At 37.1% G+C, this 24964-nt stretch overlaps 1 protein-coding gene across 1 annotated transcript in view; it reads right to left on the reverse strand.

The window, feature by feature from the left end:
* The window catches only part of ERC1 (ELKS/RAB6-interacting/CAST family member 1), a gene marked incomplete at its 3' end in the record, with an annotated part of 160902 nt that overhangs the window by 83632 nt on the left and 52306 nt on the right, over positions 1 to 24964 (reverse strand). Inside the window, exons 3-6 of the mRNA XM_010185010.1 lie at positions 13702 to 13776; positions 11494 to 11649; positions 9716 to 9808; positions 7060 to 7227 (exon numbers count right to left, since the gene is read on the reverse strand). Coding sequence (XP_010183312.1) covers positions 7060 to 7227; positions 9716 to 9808; positions 11494 to 11649; positions 13702 to 13776 — 492 coding nt within the window. The remainder of the gene's footprint in view (positions 1 to 7059; positions 7228 to 9715; positions 9809 to 11493; positions 11650 to 13701; positions 13777 to 24964) is intronic.

Below are 24964 nucleotides of genomic sequence, written 5' to 3' on the forward strand. Positions count from 1 at the left end.
ATATTAAAGACAAAATGGAACCAATAACACAGTGCAGGGTATTGTGGGTGCAATTTGGACACATAAACATACTATAGCTCCCATGGTCTCAGTAAGTTTAGAAACACACTCTGTGAATTCTGTGGTATCCTCAAACTTCAAAACTGCATGTTGAGGAGCTTTTGCTTTTCCTTTTGCATTTCTCTTACACAGATGAAACACAGACCTCACAAGACAAAAGAAATGGTAGAAGGAATCAGAGCTATCTGAATATAAATTTGATGAGAAGAAAAAGGTTACCACAGAGCACAGACTAATCTCAAAGACCATTGTGGAATACGAAATCCTACACCACCAACCTGGTCAAGACACCAAAAGAAACCCACTGACCCCTATCCACTCAGCATTCAGGCAGAGCTCAAATCTGCCAGCTTGGCTGCTAATCTTATTTGACAGTATTAGATTTAGTTCCTGTTAGCTGAATCCATTACAGGACATCAGTCACACAGAGTAAACAGGGTGATCAATGAATTTCTTGGTCCTTCTACACAGTATAGGCTAGCAGAGACATGAAGTGAAAAGATGACTCAGACAAGCTCAAGGTATTTCGAGCAACACTCAGTTTTCATGTGTTACTCTAATTCCACCTTATTTCGATTTGCTAATGGAAGAGTTGCCTCTAAGGCTCTACATTTACACCATGTTACACCCACAAAATCCTTTGCTGTTTTGTCTGATCCCTTTTACACAGAGCAATAAGTACTTGTCAGTGGGGAAAAGAACTGCCTTGCTCTCCCCATCAGCACTGCAATCCTGCTGCCACCTCCATGTCTGGAGCCATCTCACTTACACATACGTTATTAAAATCACATTCCTGACCTCTCACCCAACAAGTGGGGCATGGAGTACGTTCTGCAGTGATATTCAAGTACCAGGTACTACCCAAATATGATTTATAGGATTGCTAGTCTTTGTAATGAAAAGTTTAGCAGGTGGATCAGGCTTTGTCTTCTTTTGAAAAACACGCGGTTTTATAGATTGATTAGGTACGTTCTTCTCTTGAGTATCTCTAATATTAAAGCTAAGAGTCACTTTTATTAATTCTTGAAGGGAAACTGAAAATCTCCCTCACAAAAAAATCCACATACTCTCAACAGTTGTGTTGCAAAATATTTGAGACAGTCCAGATGCCTACAGCACAGTATTAAATGAAAAGAGAACATCTGCAAACAGAAATTATTCCACAGAATGCTTTCCATTTCTGATTGATTATTCTCTTTGAACTCTGTATTAGCTTACGGTTTGGGGTAAATTGCATTCCTGGTTTTATTTGTGTGAGGTCCCTGCCTAGAAAACCACAGAAAACACTTCCAAGAATATTTTTCAAAGGCTGGCAGGACACACAATCATCACCTTAGCACTATTCCTGGCAGAACACTGCACTTGTTTATTCATGTCAGCTCCGTTTATGTATGGCATCCTCCCACAGTGAGAAGAATTGAGGTCTGTGGGAGTCAGGTGATGCCAACTTCAACAAAGTCAGCTTAAGATTTTCTCTGCACATGGAAACAACTGGGCAAACACCAACTGAGGTGCTGACGTTCCTTCTCCTGACTTCTGCATCATGGATGGTGTTGTCTTAACCTTGGGTTAACCTGACTGCTTTCACAGTAATAGACTGCCATGTCTTTAATTATGCATGGCAAGTAAAATCTTACAGTACGGTGCAGGCAGCTGCTTTTCCTTTGTAAAACAATGGGCTGGCTAACTGCACCTGCACGTACCAACCAATTGCACATGATGCTTTAGCAAAATAAGCATATTTGTTGCTACCTTCAACACAAGAGCCTTCCTAGGTACAGGTACGACAGGTACCTCTTTTTAGCTGGGTACCATACGTAAGACTTACATTTCTTCACTGCAAGGGCCATGTATGAAAAGCTGTGTTGGGAACCATTGATCTGTCTTTGCAGAATTTTCCAGTAGTAGTAAATAATACTCTATAGCTCCATTCCTAACATGTATAGCCATACATTTAGCATGTAGAATTTCAAATTTATATGAAAAACTGGAAGATTAGTAGCTCCAAAGACTACTAGAATACACACAATAAATTACACAATAGTTAAATTTATTTTTATGCCCTTTAAAAAATCTTAAGATTCTGTAATTAGATTAAAGTCTTAGCTTTAAGAATATTCCCAACTTATAGCTTAGGGAAATCACTAAAATTTTCTGAAGTCCACAGTGAGTTTCAGAACTGACTCAGGAGCTCGAGTCAACACGACTTCGGTTGCACGTTTTTTTTCTCATTTTTACCATCATCTCCACTGTACAGTAGCAATCAGGGTATTGAGACACTGGTGATTCCCACTCGAGTTTAGGAAGATGTCAGAAAAGACAGTGCTCTACTTTTCTGAGACTGAGCGATTCTTGCCATCTACAAACCACAGCTGAACTACTGATTCAGATCAGTGAATCGAGTCAAACTCCATTCAGTTATTATATCAGAAGGTACAGTCTCACATGTTATATCCAAACCCTGAATTCTCTGTAGTGGCAAAATTCAAAACTCTTATCTCTCTGCTGGTATGACTACATTAATGGCAGCAAAAGGAACAGACAGAATATCAATCCTGAAATGTGTTTGGAGCTTGCTATGGCTTCTAACAAAAGCCAGCAACTTTTTAAAGTAATTCTACGTCAGCACTCAGAATTCAAAGATAATTGAGACATGCAGACTGAAAGATACAAACTTGTATTTGGCATGCAAGGTGAAATGTTGCTGTTATCCTACTCTAGGTCCTGCTATGTGAAGTCACACATTTTAAAAAGGATCAGTTTTGTGATATTCTGTTAGTATCTTGCAAACACATGACAAACACAATAAAGAGTTAAGCTGTTTTCCTGATAGCATAGACTACAAGCTACGTTTACTGACTGATTTTGAATGCAGTGGTAGTTCACAAGACTCAACTCTCCATTTTTGACATTGGGCTTGCTTATTAATTGCATTAATTACTTACGCTCCACCTTCTCTACATAAATTGCAGCGATTCCCAGTACTGTCTGTGGAAGAACTGACAGTGAATTTTTTATGAACATACAGCTCCCAGTCATCTGGACAACTTAGTCAGATTACATGACTATGCCATGGTGCAGAGATCCACTAAGCTTGTTCAGTTCTCACTAAGGTTATAAACCAAATGCTTCCAGGGCCTGCTTAGGAATCAGCTCAAGTGTTCTTATAGCACATGGTATTATATATCTAAACATGGTGAACTCGGTTCTGTGAGCTGAGCTTAATGTTTGCACATGTCAGCATAGGTCCTCATGTAGCTCAAGCTAAAAGTCTTGTTAGAAACAGCACCTGCCATTTGCACATTCCACACTAAACATGATCCACTTTCTACCTCTCTGATCTAGGAGCGTCTACTATAGTTTCAAAATGCCATTATAAGCCCCAATAAAGATCCTTTGAGAATTTTATGTTCTACTCAGATATTCAGAGCAAATAAAATACTTCCAGAAGACCAAATTATTTTTTCTACGGAATATTAATTTGAATTTACCATTGAACAGACCAATTACAGAACCATGTCAGCTTGGGCAGTATACAAAAATAAAGGGGAATGTTCTCACTGATTAATTTAACCTCCCATTGAAGCCACATACCTTCTGGCACTGACCTAAGCCAAAGGGCTCACTGAGCAAAACACAAACTTTTTATGGATTAAATCTTAATTCCAGAATAAATATTGATTTTTTTTGTTTTGTTTACAAAGAGATTGTACATTTTTAGAGCTATTTTTAAAGGTTCCTCCACAAATTGAAAAGTTAACCACAATATCCTCTCCACCCAATAGCCCTCAAGATAAACATCCCACAAACAGCTCACTGTTCTTTGTCGTTCTAGTGCAGCAGGTGGCAAACTCATTTTTGAGATATTTTATCAACATCTTTCCCCCACCTATCTGCACTTTTCTTTAATAGAAGACCAAAAAGGCAAAGGTTTATGAAGGTATGCTCTTTTCTCTCAAAATGTTTATTTAAATATTACTCCAAAATACCAATCCTTTATGACAATATCTGCCAATATAGGACAGAAAATGCACCCCTCTCCCTTCTCATAACTCTCTCAAGGTGTACAGAGAGAATCTAGTTATGCTTTAACATTGACTAGTGCTGCCAACAAGTGAGACCTGGAAGGATCTCACATACCTACCCCCCATTTCCAGTGAGAAATATTGTACAGAAATAAACCTTTTCCTTAAAAAAATCCAAATGCATCACAGGATGCAACAACAAACATCTCAATGCTGTGTTTTATCAATGTGTTTCAATCTTAATAGTTGAGAGGCTCAGTTGTGAAGACAGAAGAAAGGTAAATGTGTATGATGATTTAATTGTGGAGCTTTCTGTCAAGATCATGAGCAAAAATGAAAGAGATGTCATTATCTTTTCCATATCAGGAACATCAATGGATCATTCTAAATACTTAACTTAATCTGAGACAATGGAATAGCCAGATAACCAACAATGCTTCCTATGTGCTGAATCCATACCAGATTGCTCCATCTTATTGTGAAGAACATGCTGAACTGCACTGAGTCCATTAAATCTATCACAGAAACATCATTCTAAAACAGTATTGTTAATGTTTTAACTCCACAGCAACTCCTTATAGAAAGACAATCAGAAAATCATTTTGCGCTGTTACTGCAGTAATATTTCACTTTTATCTGGAAGCAAACTATGTGAATAATCTAAAAGGAGTAAGTAGAAAATTTCTCTCACTCTCTCCCCCTGGTTCCTTTCAGCCACTTTTTACTAGTACAAAAAAAAAGTCTGCATGCTTTGGAGGAAGAATATGATTTGGTTTTGCATTGCAGTGCTATATGAGAATCTCATTTGGAAGAACCCAGTGAAGAACAAATACTCTCAATGATTATTTAGTGATATTACAAGTTAGAGAACAGAATAATTTTCTGTATTAAAAAACACTTTGGCCTTCAGCTAAAATAAAATCAAAATGTTTTGAATAACTATCAATAATATCTATCAATGGTATATAACAAAGTCTTTCTCTTTTTAAATATCTTCTTTAAATTACATATATTTTATTTGAATAAATATGTTTACTTATAATAACAGCTGAAATTATGACTGTCTACTAAAGCCTTTTAAATTGTTAATGAAGTATATTCTTTCAAGAACTGCATCTCATGGACAGAAAAATACTGCTTTTTATTATTTATAACTAAGAAGATAAATGTATTTCTAGCTCTGTAGGTTTGTCACAATGCTGCACAGTGACTTAATATATCTATACTATTTTCAATCACTGTAATGGATCAAAATCTGCAATTAACATCTTAAAATGTTTATTTACTTAATACCTACTTTCAATGATATTTTGAAACGTAAATATTTTTCAAAACAAGCGCATACAAATCCAGGGTACATTCCTGACTAGCAAAAAGGAATGAACAAATTTAACAAGTTTATGATTGTAAACGAGTGTACTTTCACAGTTATGCCGACTAATGCAAATGAACTTTGTCTCAAGTGAATAATCCAGAAGTATTAACACAAAATACACGTAGAAATTCAAAATTACATTTTCTAGCCTAAAATTGGTCACTTAAACCATTTTCTTTCTCTCCAATAGGAAACTAGGAAGGCAAATATTTAATTGCATCTTTTAAAAATAAAATTAAGACCTTTCTCTTTTTGTTCCAGAGAAACTCAACACCTCTACACCTGCTATCGCTTCCCTGTTCAGTCACCTCAAATCATTTACTCATCTGAAATTATCTGTTAATGCAAACAAGTTTAGCACAGAGTTATCATTCTCAATTTGTAATTAAACTTTAAAATTGCTGCCATTATTTCAAATCTGGAGATAAACTTGTGGGCCCTGCCTGAATTTCCTTCCATTTCTGTATCAGTTAAATATAATAACTAAAGATATTTTCACTCCCTGCAAGACTTCTGTCACACGCAGTCTGTCACTGTCATGTCTACAACACTATTGCTTTAAAGGAAACTGATTCTGCAATATTAACTTCTACACAAATCTGAGAATAATCTGAAGAGTCATCTTTGAACATCAGAAAATATTTACTATGTAACCTGATTTCTGCATGTGGACAAGGCCATGTGCACTCATAGATTCACTGAACATGGCTAAAAGGAAAGCTACATGAGGGTAAAAGTTTAAATAAATTCTTTTACGCTCTTGTAATGTATAATTCTTTCTACCAGCGTTACACATGCAGAAAAATTGTGGGTATTTCACAGCTCCTCTGGCTTTTCACTGTTTTAGCTGTTTGAACACCACAAATACTTTTTGATGCATGACTGCCATCTTTTGGACTCCTACTAACACTACAATTTTCCAAGCCAGGGACTTGAAATGCTGAAATGAAACTTGAAATGTTTCACACAACATTTCATGCTTGTTCTTCAAGAATGTCCAGAAGCAATAAATTTATACTACACTTATTATCAATTTGATGTTCAGATATACAGTTGTGTCTTACATAATATGGGAATTTTTTAAGCATTTGTTATCAAAACACAGTTTGGAAAATATTTTTCCATTATCTTGGAATATGCAACACAGAACATGAAAGACACTGTTTCAGGTGTAAGCACAGGCTTACATGCAAGAAGTTCCCAGACATGCTGAGAGTAGCAGTGAAGCTTCAGTGGGTTCTATATTACAGGAATGCTCTCTTTTAGCTACAGGGTCATTGAAAATAAATCCCCCCAGCTCAGGCACTGCAACTTCTAATTCACCTGCGTCTGGGAAAAATAATATTACTGACTGTGTGTTAGCGGAGCATGTCGTACAAGTGTGTATTCATTCACAGGAATATGCGTGCACTTACACACACATTTGTCTTTTTCTTCAATCCCCTGGCCTAGAGAATCAAAGTGCAATTCAGAGATACAATGTGCTCAGAACATGCAGTTTTGAATGGCTATGGGATTGTATAACCTAAGCAAGAAGAAATAACACTTTTTATGTCTTTCTCTATGGAAAGTCAATAAATACAGCATTGTCCATTTCACCTCTGTCTGCAGGATGGCAGCTCTTTGCTCTTTAGCTGTAAGAGACTCTTTCAGAACTTCAATATGCTGCTTGCTGTCAGAGAACTGATTTGTGAGGGTCTCTAGCTTTGTCTGCAAGGCCAGCAATTCAGTGTCTTTGCGTGACAGCTCCTGTTTCACCTGACCAATCTGAAAAAGAAAGAAGAGACAGGCAAAGGAAAAAAAAAATTATACTTTCCTTATAAAAATAACTATAAATTCATAGAACTAATAACAAACAGTATGATACTCTAAACTTATCCCATCAAATTATGAAGCCTTCAGTTACCTTGAATGGAAGGCCAGCAAAAATTTGTGTCATGAGCAAAAGATATAGGGAAAAAGAAGGGGGAGCAATAGCATCAACTTATCAAGAGATTCTTTTTAACAGTCAGTCTGTTCTTAGCTGTCTTTCCAAAGACTGACCAAAACCAGTTATTAGGCAGTTTTTAATCTTTATAATGAAGTTTCTAATGAACATGAAGCAGAACTGTAACAAGAAAGTACCCTTACCCTGAAATATCAGAAAACATGAGGTACCTACAGGTCTCTCTCAGGAGCATGATGTTTGCTCTGAAATGTCAAACCAGCAAGTTTCCATCCAACAATTAATCCAGCTTCATGCTTACAGAGTATGAAAAGACACCTTTACTTTTCCCATTATTTACAAACCCAGAATTTCAATCTTCTAAGAAATACCTTACAATTTATGGAAGCTTTTTAAATCAAAACATGAAAAAACCTGTTTGTGGAATAGCACTTCGTTGAGAGCCATTTCCTTGATTAAATTTAGTGAATTAAGTCAGTACAGAAATTCATTTTAACAAATGTAGGTTGAATTATAATTACAAAAAGACAAACAGTAAGAAATGTTAAAAGTAAAGCACTGAGATGAGATGAAATCTCACTCTAAGTGCAATCAATAACCAGGACACTTTTGATGTAAATCTGAATAAAAACAAAATAATGAAGAGGACAGGGAAGTCTAAGTATAGACTTATGTCCAAGTTTATAACCAACTTTCTGGCTTGTCTCCAAAGTATTTCACGGAACAGCAATATTTTACTTTCACGTGATATATATATCAGAAGTGGACATATCTCTAAAAACTAAACAGTTTTCCCTTTTTTAACTTGAATAATTTTGTTTGTGACAGTAAAAAAAAAAAAAAAGTAAGTTGTCCAGTGCTTCAAAACTGAAACTAAAGTACATCACAAATGAAGAAAATTGTCCAAGTCACCTTCCTTTTTTGGGAGTATATCAAGAACAAAATTAAACTGATATCAGCCATAAATTATATTTTAATGTGTTTTTAATTAGAATAAATGCATGTACTAGTACAAATGACTGAGATTAAAAGCCATCAAGGACTTCTGTATTTCAGTGTGAAACATCAGGAGATAAGGAAGAAGGGGAGTGGCAGAAAGAGGGCATGTATCTCAAAAAAACTCACACAAACTATTTATTTTTTTAATGGAATAATGAGAAGGAGCATAAGAACAATTTAATTTATAGAACTAACCAATAGTTTACTGTTCACTTAATTCAAATGTACTAGGCTGGAGGTTTTTTTCATATTTTTACTAAAAGCAAGTATGTCCTCAGAATGAATTCACCATCTATTTAAATTAGATACAACAGTATTGATGTTAGCAGAACTATTTCTGCTGTCAGCTACTGGCCAATACAACCAGTTGTACAATATGGCTAGGCAGAATAACTGAGACGATACGAACTCCTAGTTATGTTTTTCTGGAGTATCTAAACAAAAAAGTCTCCCCTAAACATTTCAGATGACACAAATTTTTTCAAGTCATAGGTAGCTTGAATTATAGTAAAACTATCTCAAACCAGTTTGCTCTTCCTTTGAAAAGATAAATTATTTTGGGGGTCATCTCAGAAGAGACGTTTACCCTGAACAGTTGTGTTTTGGTGAAATGCTCTCATCTGACAACCACATTTCATTACATTAAAATACCCACATAGTACCCTAATACCATTCTCTCTAGAAATTCCCATTTCAGAGCTGCCAATGTGCTAAAGCTCTTTAGGAAGAACACAACGCATACCATCTCAAGTTGCAAGGGAAGTTAAGGCAGCTTTAAGTGCTCATATCTCTCTTCTTGGTGAGACACTATGATCACTCAACAAATCCACCAATTTAATGGTAATAGAATAACCTAAATGCATGCTGCTAAAATTAGACAATCAGTTTTAAAAAGCATTCAGCATCCAACTTTCCTTACTTTTTGTGAAACAATGTTAAAAGGCTTCATCCCATGTTTCTACATTATTTTCTTTTGTATGAGGGAAAGTAAATCTTTTTGAAAGCCTGGCCCCAAAATGGGTGCTGAATACTTCTGAAAATCTGCTTTGACAGAGAGAAGTAAGTTACTGCTAAAACAGCTCATACCATTAAAAAAACAGTAACAAAACAAATACAGATGTTCAGTTGAAGAATGATGTTATGGACACCATAAACCATGTGAACAAAAAGGGAGCTACGAGGCTGAGCAGGCTGTTAGTTTCTACTGTTATATCAAGTTGTAGAGAAGGTAAGAGGAGAAAAGCTACCCCGAAAGCCAGTGAACTAGCAAGCCCCAGTGAATGGCCACTGCACACAAAAGATAAATCTTACTGCAGAGACCTCGGCCTGGAGACCAGCCACTCTTTTTTTCAGGTCCTCCCCTTGAACCTCTTTGGCACTTAGCTCTTCCTTCAGTTGCTCTACCTGTCACGACATTGTTATGCTTTTAAATATTTATCATTTGTCAGCTTTTAGTCAGCCTGTTTCAATCCAAGTAACTAAAAGTGACAAAAAACTGAAGAGAAGGATCAACACTGCTCACTCACTTTCTCATCCGTTCTTCATTAAGTCTTCAAAAGTTTAATGTTTCCGTAATTTCACTTAGGCTGCCAGACAAAAATTTGATTATGAAAGAAAGATATATAGTTATGGTTATGTTTATACATGTCGAGTATGGGGGCACTTCACCCAACGGTCTTGAAACTGGAAATCATGAGGATATTAGGGCAGGGAAAGGGACATTTTTCACTTAAAGCGAAATAAAGTTAATAGTCAAGATACAGCCACAGTATATATACATGACTATATAACATAATACTGAAAAATAAGTATTGTGCGATTACAAAACAAGGTAGGACAACAAGATACCACGACTGGAGCTGGCTACGAGTCATGAGTGAAGTTACCAAAAGGGAGCAAATGTTCTGCAAGAAAAGAAATGAACAGACACTGTAGACTGAAGAGATCCAGAAACTGAGTGGCTGAACAGATCTATAGGCCCACAGAGGGGGGAAATTGAAGAGCTGCTAACAAGGGGAGAATGAAAGAAGGAAAGAAGACAGAAAGAAAAAAGAGGTGCTAAAACCATCTCTCCATTCCTAATTTAAAGGGGGCAACCTTCAGCTCCTAGAAGCAACTCAGTGGGATAAAGAGTAAAAGCATAAAAGAGCAGATGTGGTTATCTTGAGGTAAATCAGTGAGCTGGTATGAGGGAAGTGGAAGAAACGCATACTCACTACATGTTTCTACTTTGGGGCAAGTAACATGTCTCCAAGAAACTTTCTCCAGCATTCTTTTTTTGACAAATAATTTCAAGCAGGACAAATGCAGGAAGTTACAATTGTTTAGAACCTAGTAGAAGAATATTCAACCTCTGTTCCAGGGATCTGCACACTGTCTGCAGGGAGTATGCAAAAGCTAACTAAGCAACGCAGGACTGCTCACAATATACTTAAATGTACTGCACAAGGTGGCCTGAATCTTCATTAGAAAATGTTAGGGCTCACTGAAAGACTGAGAAACAGAGAATGAACTGACTTTTGGCTCTAGACAATTCAGTAGTCAGTGTCCATCTTTATACCTGAGGATTACTATTCTCACTGCTGTATTTGTCCTGAATTCCCAACGGCATAAATTAATGTTGGCACCACCACTGTTGCAGAGTCTACTCTCACTCTGATTCCACTACTAGAAGGAGAGTGTAATGGAAAGCCATTGTAGTGACTGTTCATGCTCTTTTCAGCCTTTACCTAATAAAAAGACTCTAGACCAAATAAAAAGTAAAACTATGACGGATTAGCAATGACAAAGATAATGAGAAAATCCTTCTGAAATAAAAAGAAAAAATAGGTGTCACAGTAAAAGAAATTTTTGGGCCACTGCCCTTACTGAACCACCATTATGGTATTTTCAAATTTGAATTTTAAAAGCTCTTAAAAATTTTTAAGTTATTTCAGTGGTTTCACGGCAGAATACAAATAAATTCTGTTTCCCAGCATTTGAATGGGAACCCAGAACCTAAATTCTTACTTCATTTAAAGTATGAAAATTTCTCTCATCTGTTTGCTAGGCTCAGTTTATCTTACTATTGTAATTTGTTTTCTCAATACCTTATTTTTCATGAATTTGGAATGACTACGGTACACCTCCATTTGCTTCATTTCCTCTTCACGCTCCTCTGTGCTCAGAGCTCCATTTGACTTCAACATCTGAATCTCTTCTTCCAAATCCCGGAGGCCACGCTCCATGGAAGAAATTTTTGAATCCTGAAAACAGTTAGAAGAGACAGATAAAGACACACAGTTAGATGATTTGTGAACATACCATTGGAGTAAAAAAAACCAAAGAAACTAATTTTTTGGATGTGTACTTGCCCTTGAAATTTACTCCTGAAGTTCCTACAGAAATCAGTTTACACCTATGTTCTTTAAATAGCATCTGGTTGAGTACTCGAGTACTCATTTCTTAAGTTTTTTATACCTTTCGAGGAAAGCAAGAGTTTAGTACTGAAAGAAAACATGGCTATGGGCAGGGACACAGTATATGATAAATAAATAAAGGAACATGAAAAATGGTTGTCTTGTAATGCGAAGCCAGCATAAAACATAAAAAAAAATAATTCTAATTGAATGAACAGCAAAATGTGATTGCAAGAATGGTAAAAACTGGCTTGTGCTACTAGAAATTTAAGTGGGGTAACAAGCAAAGAGCATAAACACCGTAAGAAAGGTTAGAGATGCAACAATCTAGTTTTGAGTTGACAATCTAGCTTTGAGTAGATAAAGCAGTAGAGGATCCATCAAGTATTCTGGCTCATGTATACGACATATGAAACACTTGCATGGTTAAAAAATATACATCTGGAAAAATAAAAAAGTCAATCTAGCATTTTCCTCATAGTTTTACAGGACAATCATAGGTTTTCAATCTACTTGGTTTACTGTTTCCTTAGAAGTCTTAAGTGTTAGGAACAGCAAGAACAGATTCATATAGCACAGAGAGCTTCAGGTATACTCATGAACATGGATATGTATTTATGAATTGGAATTTCTTAAAGTGGTCTATTTTTTAAAAATTTCATTTCTCCAAAATACTTTGTGTTTCCTGAAATACAGGAAGGATTTGAAATGATCCTCCATTCTTTCATAGACCAATCCTTGATAATTTTTTTTGTCTGATGAACAAAGCATAGCTTTTCATTCATTAGAGAAGATTTTTCTAAAGGGTCATTATGAAGATCTAGTCAGATCTCTTGCTTAATGTCTGCTGCTTAAATTAAAATTGGTAAAACAGATTTTTGCAACAAAGAATTAGAGGAGTAGTAAGGTGAAGTGATGTGGTGCAATTCACAACAGTATTTCGTTTCAATGCTCACTTCACTTCCCAGAAATAGCAGTGTTTCTCTTTCGATAGTAAAGATGACTTATTGCTACCAGATAGTCAATTAGTTTTCATTACTATGGACCACAAAGATGACTAATAAAAGAAAGACAGTAAATGAAAGGCTCCAGAGTAGAAAGATGGGAAATGACTATGGAAAACATTGAGATGGAATGGAAAGAGCTGGCAGGGGAAAAAAAGAAGGAAAACAAAAGAAAGAGGCCCAGATAAAAAAAGGAGAGACAAAGAGAGGATACGAAAGTTGAAGAGAACAGTTTGCAAAGACAGTTCCCAATTCTTTTACTCTATTTGTCCAAACTCTGTCTGATGTACTTTATGGACCACAGAATATGAATTACGATTGCATAAAGCTGTGTAAACCACACATTTCACTTGTGGCTCCTGGCAAATTGCCATTGTTCCATTAGATACTTGAATTAATGGCTTAAGAATCCAATCACAAATCCATACAGAAAAGTCAGGTTTACGATGGCATACAGACATCTTTCTAGCTGTATGACCCATTCTGTAAGTGGGTTTTGAGTTCGCAAACTGAAAACTTTGTTGGCAGGCAGAACACAGAGTAGTATTTCAAATGTTGATACCATTTAAAGAAAACAACACACATCATCATAAAATCCTACTAATCCATCATTCCCATCCTTGCAGTACAATGGACTCTTGCTTAACTGAAAGAAATCTGTATATGCTGCTGCAGGTAGACAGAAGGCAGGTTTCTACTGTGTCATGAAGCAGCTCTGTCTCATCACTGATGAGTAATAAAAAAATAAAATAAAAATAAAGTAGTATAAAATAAATATACTTATTTTAAATTAGAAAACTGACAGAAGTATATGGCATTTGACACAGCCGCCTTTCAAATGAAAACCCGTTTTCTAGAGAACAAACTCTACTGCTGCCTATATGCAATCATTTACCTTCATCTCAATAACAGTTTGCAGAGCCTTTGTCTTGGCTGTGTCGGGAGCATTTTCAAATCGACGATGGATCTCCTGTACCAGCAGAAAGGAAACCAAGAGTTAGCCTAATGGCATTTTGTCTCACTTACCAAATACAAACAAAATCACTAGAAGCTTCTCTTTCTAGTATATATCATAATTCAATGCTGCTTTCTGATGTTACCATTTCATTGTTTTGTTTTATCGTTTCTTGTATCAAAGAAAGGATAGGCAGAAGCTCATTCAACAGAATCACAGCCTCAGTTAAAAAGGCACAACAGAAACAGCATCTTTCACTACCTACTTGCTCAAAATAAAGTGTTGAAATGACAGCTGAGTCCACTAAAAACCCGTATCATCTGCCTGCTAAACTAATCTAAGCTATTACTAGTTTGTCAGGGAAGGCATATACATTATTTCTTTGACTAGATGCTTAGTGAAAACACTAATGCTGTGGTTTCCATTTCTACAAGCTGTAAGATCCAGCTGTGTTGATAACTCTCTTTTTGCAACTCTTTTACCCTGAAGTAACAATATTTAATTATGCATGACAAAAACCTCTCTCCTCGGGGCCTTGAATGTAGCTGAAAGTACATGACTGGAGAGCACACTGCTCCAGAAGCGCAGAGTACGCAGACAGGAGGACACAAAAGTCCTTGTGATACTTCTGTTGATGTGAACTCACAAAAATAGCACACTTCAGACTGTTTGCTAAGGAGTAAGATGATAGAAAGCTGAAACAAATTGTTCTACCATATAAAGTGGTTAGGGCTTTCAAACCACTGTAAGTTCACAACAAGTCAGAATAAAGGAGAAACAATACGGTATCTATTCCACTTTTTCATCATTTGTCTAAAAATAGTATTGTCCCTACACCACACACCAATGTTAAATGTAGGAGTTTGAATACTGTTAGCACGTTAAAATTATATGACATAAAAATACCTTGGTGCCCATAGAGTATGAACTGTGCTATCAGTTAACCTAACAACAAATTGTGTACGTGCGCACACACACAAAGTTTAGCCACTCAGTCCCCTCAAAAAACTAAAAGAGAAATCCAAAAAGCCATCCACAAACTCACATTTTCAACAGACATGGTGAAGAGATAACATTTTGTATGGCAGCCATCCATGCAACCTTAATTATTATTAATTATTATTAAATCTGATTCATTATTTGAATGAGAAAGGTACAGTGCTTTTCAAAACACTGAAAACACTACTTGTCTTGTAAGGTTGCTAAAGTGTTCTTACGCAGCTGTGGAGTGAGCAAGATCGAAATGTTCAGTGATACGACAAGGGCCACAAGAAGAATTTAGCATAAATTCAGTACAAGGACATTTCTATAAGTTGATGCTTGTGAACAGTAATAACAAGAAAATCCAGCAGAAGGTTTGTCTGTCTTTAAATACTACACTTGCGTATTTCCTGACAAGCTATTTTCACAAGTATGTTCACAATGTAGAGTATTATTTTCTGAAAAAAATACCTCCCGAAAAAATAAACCAGAAAATCCTTCTAAAGACATTTGTTTCTCCCACAGTCAACAGAAAAATTGAGAGCCTCTGGACATGTATTACTGAGAACACATAGACCAGAGAGGAGCAATACCACTATTACTCTTCTACTTACCTGTACCTGCATCCACAAAATGGATTTAGATTATTTATAGTAAATTTAGATTTACTCAAATCTAAACAGTCTGGCCAGACATCGCTTTTGGCCGAAGATCTGCTGTATCTGCCTGTACATGTCCAAAGAAAGGGCAGTGTGCATTCCTCTCTGCTATTCCTCTCATCTGATGGCCGAGCGGTCAAACAGATGTGGCTTCTACCTATTCAACAGGTTTAAAATCAATGAGGCAGCCACTTTACCTTGAAAATGCTGATGTTAAATCTAAGGAAGGGGAACATACTACACCAAGATGCTCTTTCCATAGGGCCTTCTAAAGACTGCAGGCATTATCTCTGGGATCATCTCCTTAGCAGAGCTGTAAGCTTTTTTGAAGCAGTCAGCTCAACCAACTGAACCTTTTCCTACCATTTCCTGTGCCCACCACCCTCAAAAGAAGAAAACAGAAGCTGTCAGCACACAGGATATCATCAGTACAAGCTGGACCAATATCCTCATGTCACTTTTATTACCTACTCCCTCCTCAGCATTTTTCTTGACACACATCAGTGAAACTACTTTTCCACTCTGTCTCCACTACTATTTCAGTTGCTGTAGAGAGAGAGCAAAAGTTAGTAACAAAGTCCAAGTCACGTACACCATGTAGCTGCATGCCTGGAAGCATGAAACTCAGCACTGGGCAAGGTGGCAAGCACTGGAAGTGCTAAGCACTGGGCAAGGTGGCAACCATCACTAGATCCATATCTGGTGTTATCTGGATGCCTGGAGGAGTGTGAGATGAGGCAGAGGCCTCGTGGTCCCAGTCCCCCATTTCTTTCTGCCCCAAGCAAAGGAACCATTACCTCTACCCATGCAGGTGTGGATTAACGGACTTCGTGACATAAACATAACTGATAAGGTTGTCTATAGTCATCCCCACCCGCATGTATGCCCTGGTGATGTAATGCAGCAATTTGAGTCATAACTAAAGATAAGGGGAAACACTGCTAAAGACAAACACCCCAGGTGGTCTAATCCACTCAGGCATCCTCCTGCCTTCTGTCACGTACATCAAGGAATAAAAACCCTAAGATTCATGCTAGAAAGAGGGAGTTACTTCTCCAGCCATGGAGTGATGAGAACCTTCCCCCTTGGTTGGAATGTTGGCCAAGGTAACTTACGTGGGAGCCCTTACCTGAGGGGACAGGATGAACTCGGAACCATACCGATGACTGGACGGATTGACGAATTCGCTCCCTCTCCATCCCCACCACTCAGGTCATCTTGTGGGTAAGACCATTTACCTCAGCTAACGCTGAGTGATATATTTTCCTCCTCAGGTTCATATTCCCTGAGTGTATTTTATATTTCGATTCAGGTTCATTTCTAGGTTTCCCTGAGTGTATTCTTGGTTTTGCTCCACTGTATTTCTGTTTGAATGGACTTGTTTATTTGCCAGGCAGCCAGGCTCACTGCGGGCAAGTTGCTGGTTTTTTTGTTGTTAGTGTTTGTGTTTCATAGTGCGTTGTTGTTGGTATTGTATTAGTTATTCAACCTTTAGTGTACCTGTAGCTTTTCAATTTATCACCAGCAATCCAAAAGAACCTGTAAATGTTGCTGTAAATAAATGATTACTGTTTGTTTCCCGACTTGCATCTGTCGCGTATTCAGTGCTGGTCTCACAAGACCAGATTTATTTCCCTGTTTTTTCCAACAGTTGCCACCACTTCAGAAGTAATATTTTAGAGATTCATTTGGTTATGCTACTATACATAATGTTAGAAAAGCAGCTCATCATGAGGTTGAATTTGCTTTAAAAATGTAATTTCAGCTAAGCACAGACCAGTCTGTCACATACTCTGCCCATTAGAAACTCGGAGCTATCCTCAACCAAGGATCAGAGACAAAAATCATAGTGCTACATATTGCCTTAAGAAGAATAAGCTAGGATGAGCTTCTAACTCAAGCCCAGATCCAGCAGATTCAACAACCTCCACCTGTTTCTCAGCGCTCTTACCAGTACCTGTGTTGAAAAACATGACTCTTCTTCAGTGTCCTTGGTCTTCCTCCATAGAGAATGATCTCAGCTCCCTTCTTTAAGGTAGCTTTGGTATATTTTTCCCTGTTTGCATCTCAGCCAGCTCTAATGTGTTGATTCAAGATATTGTGGCTGTCAGTCCTTTTCATAAGCTCTGCACAGAGTGAGTTTCTGTCTTGCCACTGGCACAATGTTGTTACAGACACTTTTCCAATACCTCATCTGAGTAAGAAGGGAACAGGACTACTGCCTGTCCCTCTGGAGAGGCTCACACATGCACCACATCCTCCAGTCCCTTCTTAGAATTCTCAAGTCTTTTCCTGCGATTCCCAGGCTGAGAGGAACTGAGAGGATAAGACACTCAGTGTCTTTTTCATAAATTCACGTGTGGCATGTTAAGTGAGGTGGTATTTGACATGCTTGTTGTACCATACATCCTATATTGCTGCAATAGCAAATTATTCTACAATCTCTGCTTGGCTATGAGAGCACCTACTAAGAATACACATATAAACAACACAACTCCAAGAATGTCATTTAACTCCTTTTAGAAGAAACTAGTAAAAGCAGTCCACAGTTGAAGACACCCCACCACATCCCGGCAGTACACTCAAATTCATGGCCACTTAAAAAAAGTCATATGAGATGAGAAAGAAAGAGGGTGTGAATCCCTCAAATTTCAGAATTTAAAAAAAAAAAGGTGCTTTTCCTAACTTCAAAACTCATGTATGGTAAAAAGTGAATAATTCTCAGAATTATTCTTTAAGTTTAAAAGGTGAAGAAAGATACGAGAGTGAAGAGTATCCTATTCTGAATTGCATGAGCTCTTGCTGAATGCAGAAGTTTAAATCTCCAGCTGTTTCTGTCACATCAGTTGCATAACCATCCAAGGACTGCAATTGTAGAATAAGATGATGGAGCTTGATAACAGAAAAGAAACTCTTGTTCTTGTGAACTTTTAGAAACTGAGAAAACAAAAGATAAGAAGGTCAAATAATATGTTGAAATTCTGTTTTGAACAAGGTATTATTCTTAGTTTAGTAGTGCAATTACATCCTAGATAATTTGCACTTGTGCAGAGACACGATCTCTGACCCGAGAACATCAAAGCAACCACTATGATGGAAATGGAAGAGATGAAAGACACAGCAGAAGAACAGCACGTCACTAAAGGGATGCTGACACAACAGTGTCTGCTTTTTAATTGCACAGCGCTTTCCCAAACAGAAAATTCTAAGCTTTTTCTTTAGAAATGTCTACATCTCCACTGTCTGAAGTGATGCTTTACACTTTGGCAAAGGAAATGTCCTACTTCTATAATCTTAAGTAATTCCACTGTGATTTGGATGACATAACCTGCCGAAAAACAACACCTCCCACCTCTTGACTGCACAGTAAGGACTTAATTTTGGCAACATGCCTACAATTCTAAAAAGCCTGAAAAAAGGGCTATGGACTGAGTGAAACTCCCTTGAACACCGATTTAAGTGTGGCTGCTGAAGAGAGGCATGCACAGATAACCTTCTAAATCATGAAATACAGGTTATGCACTTATCTTCCAGTGGCAGAATGGAGAAATACTAAAATATCATCTCTCTGATGGACTCAGATTCCAGTGTGGACACACACCACATAGATGAATGAAAATCACTATTTCAATCTTCAGAACAGGACTTTGCACAATAATTAAAAGCACAGGGCCACACTCAGATATCAGGAATAAAAATATGAAACGAACCCTTCATTCCTTGCAAGTTATCCATTCTGACAAAGTAATAAAGAGCTATTCCTTTGTTCTACTTTCTTTTCAACTTAGATTACTATAACAAAGGGTGGCTCTTACACATATGTTTTATGTTTTTAATGTTTTTATATGTTCAATGATTCCTTTATTTTTGAAAAGATAACAAACACTTTGTGTTTTGCAACTTTATGAATACATTTAGATGGTGATTCCTAAATCCAACAAAAACTTAGATATTAGGACACTTAAGTTTGTTAACAAAGGCATAATCTGAAGTGAAAACTAAAACACAGCTTCCAGTTCACCTTGGTATTCCAATCAGCAAGAAACAAAAGCAGAACCCCTCAAAACTTCAGCACTACAGTAAAAGCAAGATAAAGATGAGAGATACCAATTCAAACCATCCTATTACTTTCAAGTAGCAAGTCACTATGTTGAAATCTGACTAGAGAAGCATGAATGCAAAAGCTGAAGAGAAGTCAATTTTCATATGTGCTATTAGTCCTTCATTTTTCCTTTCTTCCCTCTTAATTAAGCTGAAAAAGTATTTCTTTTCTACTTAAATTTGCTTCCAACTTGTTAATGGAAGTTTCACACTTGTGGAAACAAATTCCACAAGTTTCATCTCTACTGCAGAAAACTGCAGGATAACACTAACATCTCCAAGAGAAGTATACTCAAGGTGTAATTGGTAAACAGAGCAAATCATGGAATACATATTGACAAAGAAGGTCTTCTACTATAACAAGACATTCAAAGATATTAGTTTACATATTTTCAATCCCTAATCCCCAGCCAGATTTATGTATTTCTAGATTGCTTCACACAGTTTTTAAAATCCCATCTAAAGGGGATGAAGATGCTAAGATGAACTAGTTAGAAATTTTGTCTTGTGTGAGTAAAAAGGAAGAAAAAAAATCTCCTTGAAGACTAATTAGCTCATTCATATTGAAAAACATTGCTTTAAATAAGTTTAAAAAAATTGCATCTGTATAATTTTAGCCTCCTATGCTAGAAAAAGCATATGAATGAACCCACTGAAATTTTATGGATTATTTCACTTTAATGAGATCGTAACTATAATATAGAGAAAACATCCTGACAGATGACTACAGTTCTGCTATTTTCCATACACTTAATTCCTACATGTTATTAAATGATTATATAAAAATCAGCAATTTGCTATAAAAGAATCTGAAGGTGTTTATGAGTTCTTTCTAGTCTGGAAAGACATGAAACAATATCTTATTCTCCACCCTAATTTTTCCACTTTCTAAGAACTATCAAGCTACCAAGCTCTAAACTGAAGAAAGATGAAAATATTTATATATGGTTTAATATTTTAAACTGTCATTCTTTTATAAAGGGACACCTAAGACATTCCAAACTACAATGGTATTTTAAAAAAGCAAAACATAAAAAGAATAAATTATGCATGCTTTCAAGTTGCAATACCCCATTTTCTCAAATTCTGATCTCCAAAAACTCTGTATGTTTTAAAACTACTTCTAGACCAGCCAAGTGATTCTAATGAAGACGTAACTATTTAAATTATCTTGATTTAAATAACTTTCTCTGCTGTCCTCTTCTAAAAGTTCCAAAGAGTGAAGCAGCAATAGAAAAAGCAGAAACTTAGTTTTTTTTCATGCGTCACAAAGATGTCCCCTAGTATGATGGTAGCAAAAGCTCCAGTTACTGAATCTAATTACTCCAGCAGCCCAAAAATTCTCTCTAAAAGTGTGCCTTACCTATTTGCAAAATCTTGGAACAGGACAAAAGTGTTCTGTGAAATAACTATAATTGCTCCAATTAAAATTTCTAAATCCTTCTCTGAGCCTGAAGCAGAAAAGGGTAAGAATTTTCACACATGCATGGAAAAAGAACTTCTTTGCAAACCTTGTCACAGTTAATTACAATCTGGTCAGATAAGGCAAACAACCTTTCTGTCCATTGGCCCCTGTTCAGCAGTGCTCCAATGGTACCTCTAGAAGGCACATCCATCCTTACTCACTACGCTCCTTGGTGCTGCTTCTTGGCCATCACAGTATCAAGTTTGATAATCTAAAGTGAAGTCAAGTGTATGGATGCTCTATCTACCCAAAGTGGAGACATAATAAAGAGTGCTCACAGAAAATCAGTGTTACTCGCCAGAATAAAGTGAGCACTGTTCAATTCAAAGTAGCTACAAACAGAGAGCAGTTCTTGTAATAAGGCCATGCTAGTTAACTGCAATACAGTTCACAAACAGGACTTTGTAGGGTTGCCATTTCAACAAACACTGAAGATGAAAAGAAATAATAGCTTTTTTTGCCATAGCCTCTTTCCTTAAGTTCATTGTAAATGAGTGCCCTTGTGAATGACCCATTTCAGTGACTGTTTAACACACAAAACCACCCTTTATCTGTTAAGCGCTACATCCCTAACTCCTTAATTCTGTTTTGCACTCAGTTGTATTAAAAATCCATCTTGTTTGAAAGGGCCCAATTATAAAAAAAAAAATAATCAAAACTTTATTGTATTACCAAACACAGTTTCTGTGACACAACGTGCAAAGCTACAGTTCGTTCTTCCCTTGTTCAGCATCTTGAACCTAGAGCTGACTCCTGAAGAAACCTTCTGGATAAAGAGCCTTCCTCTCTTTCCAAGCAAAAGGCTGCAGGCAGCCATCTGTCCCAGACCTGGATCCACAGTTCAGGGAATAACCATCTAATTTTTGTCTATCAAATCAAATGGCTGTTTCATTCTTTATGATGAATTAATTCTACTACACTGATATTTCAACAAACACTTCACCTCACCTTCAATACCTGCTTAGCCCAAAGTTTGAGCCAACCACTCCCTTTTCAAGGAGAATGCTATAGCTACACATTCACAGTTTAAGTTAAAGGGAGACTTGCTTTTGACCTCTTGAAGATATTGACAACACCCACATACAGCCCAACACAAGTCACCTGCAGGACTTACACATCATTATAAACACATGGTAAAACTGTTATGAAGGAAGAAGAACTAGCACTGTGCATGATTTCTATTGCATCTTTTAATTAAAAGCCAATGGTTAGGGCCAGGTATATTACCAGGACTCTGAATATATGTTATACAGGGGATGATGAGATTGTCAGCTTCATAGGTGCATCAGGTAGACACCAATAAGCAGAGTGACCAATGAAAAGAAGAGAACACATTTGGGAACTTCCCATCATACATTGTCCTTAGTTCTTACAATTTAAGACATCAAAGGGTATCTCCACCTGAGCAGGAGAGATGCAGTGATGTGTCAGTATATCCTGGAGACTGCATTTAGTATATGCCATAGCACTGCTGTGGACAAAGATGTATTGGGCTTGCAGAGTATGTATGTCCAGTAGCAACCCAGACACAAACAGGACATCAGCCTAACTACTGTTGTAAAGTCTGTGCTGATATCCCTTATGATGGAGTAAGAAAATGGGACAAAGTTGTTTGGCAAATGTCTGACAATAATAGACAATTAGCAGCATCTTTTTGTCCTCCCTGGGTAGAACCAATACAGATAGTTTCATTTTCATCTTTTCTTCTAGACAGGTGAGAAACTTGGCCTAAACTTTTTTTCTCCAAGAACTCTCAAGAAGCTACCTCTTTATTGACTGTGATGCTCGAGGTCTATGATTTTCGTTCTTTCTTCAGCTATATATTCGTAAAGACAGATAGTAATGAACAATTCAAAAGGGAAAGGTTAAACCGAGTTGGTGTAACGATGTGGAATTATTCCTACAAATCATAGTTTGCCCAAAGTATTCCAAGTGTCTACAACACCAAAGTGGATACATCATACACATACGAAGTGATGTATCCATGTCATAAGTTGCACTGATATTTGGTGTATCTAGTACTCCGTGTAGCTGAGAAAAACATACTTCTACTCAGCATATCTAGCATTTTAGGGGTGGTGAGCAGGGAGGTTGTCAAAAGAGCACAGCAGGCTTCGTTATCTTTAGAGCTGTGTGCTGTCACCGCCATCACTGATAATTCTGCAGCAGGTGAGTCTGGAACAATAAGGTGGCAGCTAACGTAACTTGGGAGCTATTCTGGAAGCTGTTGTCCAGCTGCTGGATTTCATCAAGTATTTCTTGCTGGTATGATAATAATGTTGTTTCTGAAAGTTAAGTCTAGAATACCAACAATAATATGAATAATTTTCACTAAGGCCTAAGAAGGGGTGTTCAAAATAGCATCCATCTTTTTATAAGCTATGAAGTTAAAGCTTGTTTTCTAGGGTAGAGGAATGTGATGCAGCCACACTGTCATCTGCTGACGTCAGGGCATCCAGATCTATGTCTGCGTTCAGATGTTCAATGAGACATTTAATTTTTCATTATTTTGTGTTACTAAGAGACTGTCCTCTGTATCAGTGAGTTGCCAAATACGTCCTATGATGGACTAAGGATCTCTCCTATGGACTTGTATGGAAAGACTGCTTGAATCCCCTGGAATTCAGGACATTTGGGAAAAACCCAAGGGAGTCCAATTACTTATAGAGATACCTCCCACTATCTGCAGGAGAAATCATTTCATAACCTGGATATGGGAGACTGACACACTGCTCTAGGAGATGATCAAATATATGCAGTATCTTCCATATGAGGAACACTTAAGTAGAATTGGACTTTTCAACCTGGAAAAAGAGAGAACTTGGAAGGGAGATGACCTAAAATTGTGAGTGGCACAGAGTCTCAATAGCAGTCACCAGTTCAACTGTTTCTTCCAGTGCAAGAGCAAGAGGCTGCCAATGCAGCTACTGGGGGACAGGTTCAAATCCAAAAACAAATAAGGCAGGTTCTTCCTGCAATTGAGAGGCCTGTAGAACCACTTACAAAATGATGCTACAGCTGCAAAAGTTTACATGGGCTCTGACTGTGTAATTGGATGGCAGATCCACGGAGGATACTAAACTGACAAGTCACAGAGAGTTCAAGAAAACCCTCAGCTGTAAATAGCTGGAAAATAGGACAGCAATACAGAGAAGTATCATGTTTGCCATGTTCATACCATTTCCTGGGTGTCTGCATACGGCCATTACTCCAGAACGCTGGACTAAAGGGATTGTTGGTCTGAACCAGTACAGCTATTCCTTGGTTATGATCTTACCAGAACCACAAGTCTGATCTCAAAAATTTCCTTTCCTTAGGAAATGAATGTGATCTTTAGTACAGTAACAGTAGTAGTGACAGCTGAAAGAAATCAATGAATTCACATTCAATTTTCAAGGTCAGACTGCTGGCCACTGCACCTACACTTCTGTCTGAGAATCCATCTGATGACCTCGAGTCTGAACATCACACTTCAAACTATATGTAGACTTTAAAGTTGAAAAATGGAGGGATACCTTTTTGTTTCAAGATGCAGATCTTTATTATTATTCACAGCAAATTTTTTACTAGAAGTCTAAGACACTTGTAAAGTCAGAGTACTAGTAGATTCTGACATCTCAGAACTTGCTTAAGATAGGATAGTCAAAACAGCTTTCAAAGTTTTTCTCAGCTTTTCTAATGTGTTAGAACATGATGTAAAAATGCTGACCTTCCAAGCACATGCAAACTCCTTTGAGACACTAATGCTTCCTTTAACAGTAGTATTTAAAGAAGAGTTTAGCATGCCTTTCAAAATACTGGGAATTCTAGATACAGAACCATCAAGAAAGTAGAAAGATTTCTTCAAGGCAGCTCAAAAATGCCATAGTTAGTATCTGGGGTAGCAAAGGACTAAAATCATGTCAAACTATGGAAATACAGACAGACACATAACGGAAGATTAGCTGAAGAGGGTCATGCAAACACACCTAAGAGGTTCTGCACAGAGACAAATTCC

The sequence above is a fragment of the Mesitornis unicolor genome, unplaced genomic scaffold, assembly GCF_000695765.1.
Source record: "Mesitornis unicolor isolate BGI_N332 unplaced genomic scaffold, ASM69576v1 scaffold3925, whole genome shotgun sequence".
NCBI classification, from domain to species: Eukaryota; Metazoa; Chordata; class Aves; order Mesitornithiformes; family Mesitornithidae; genus Mesitornis; species Mesitornis unicolor.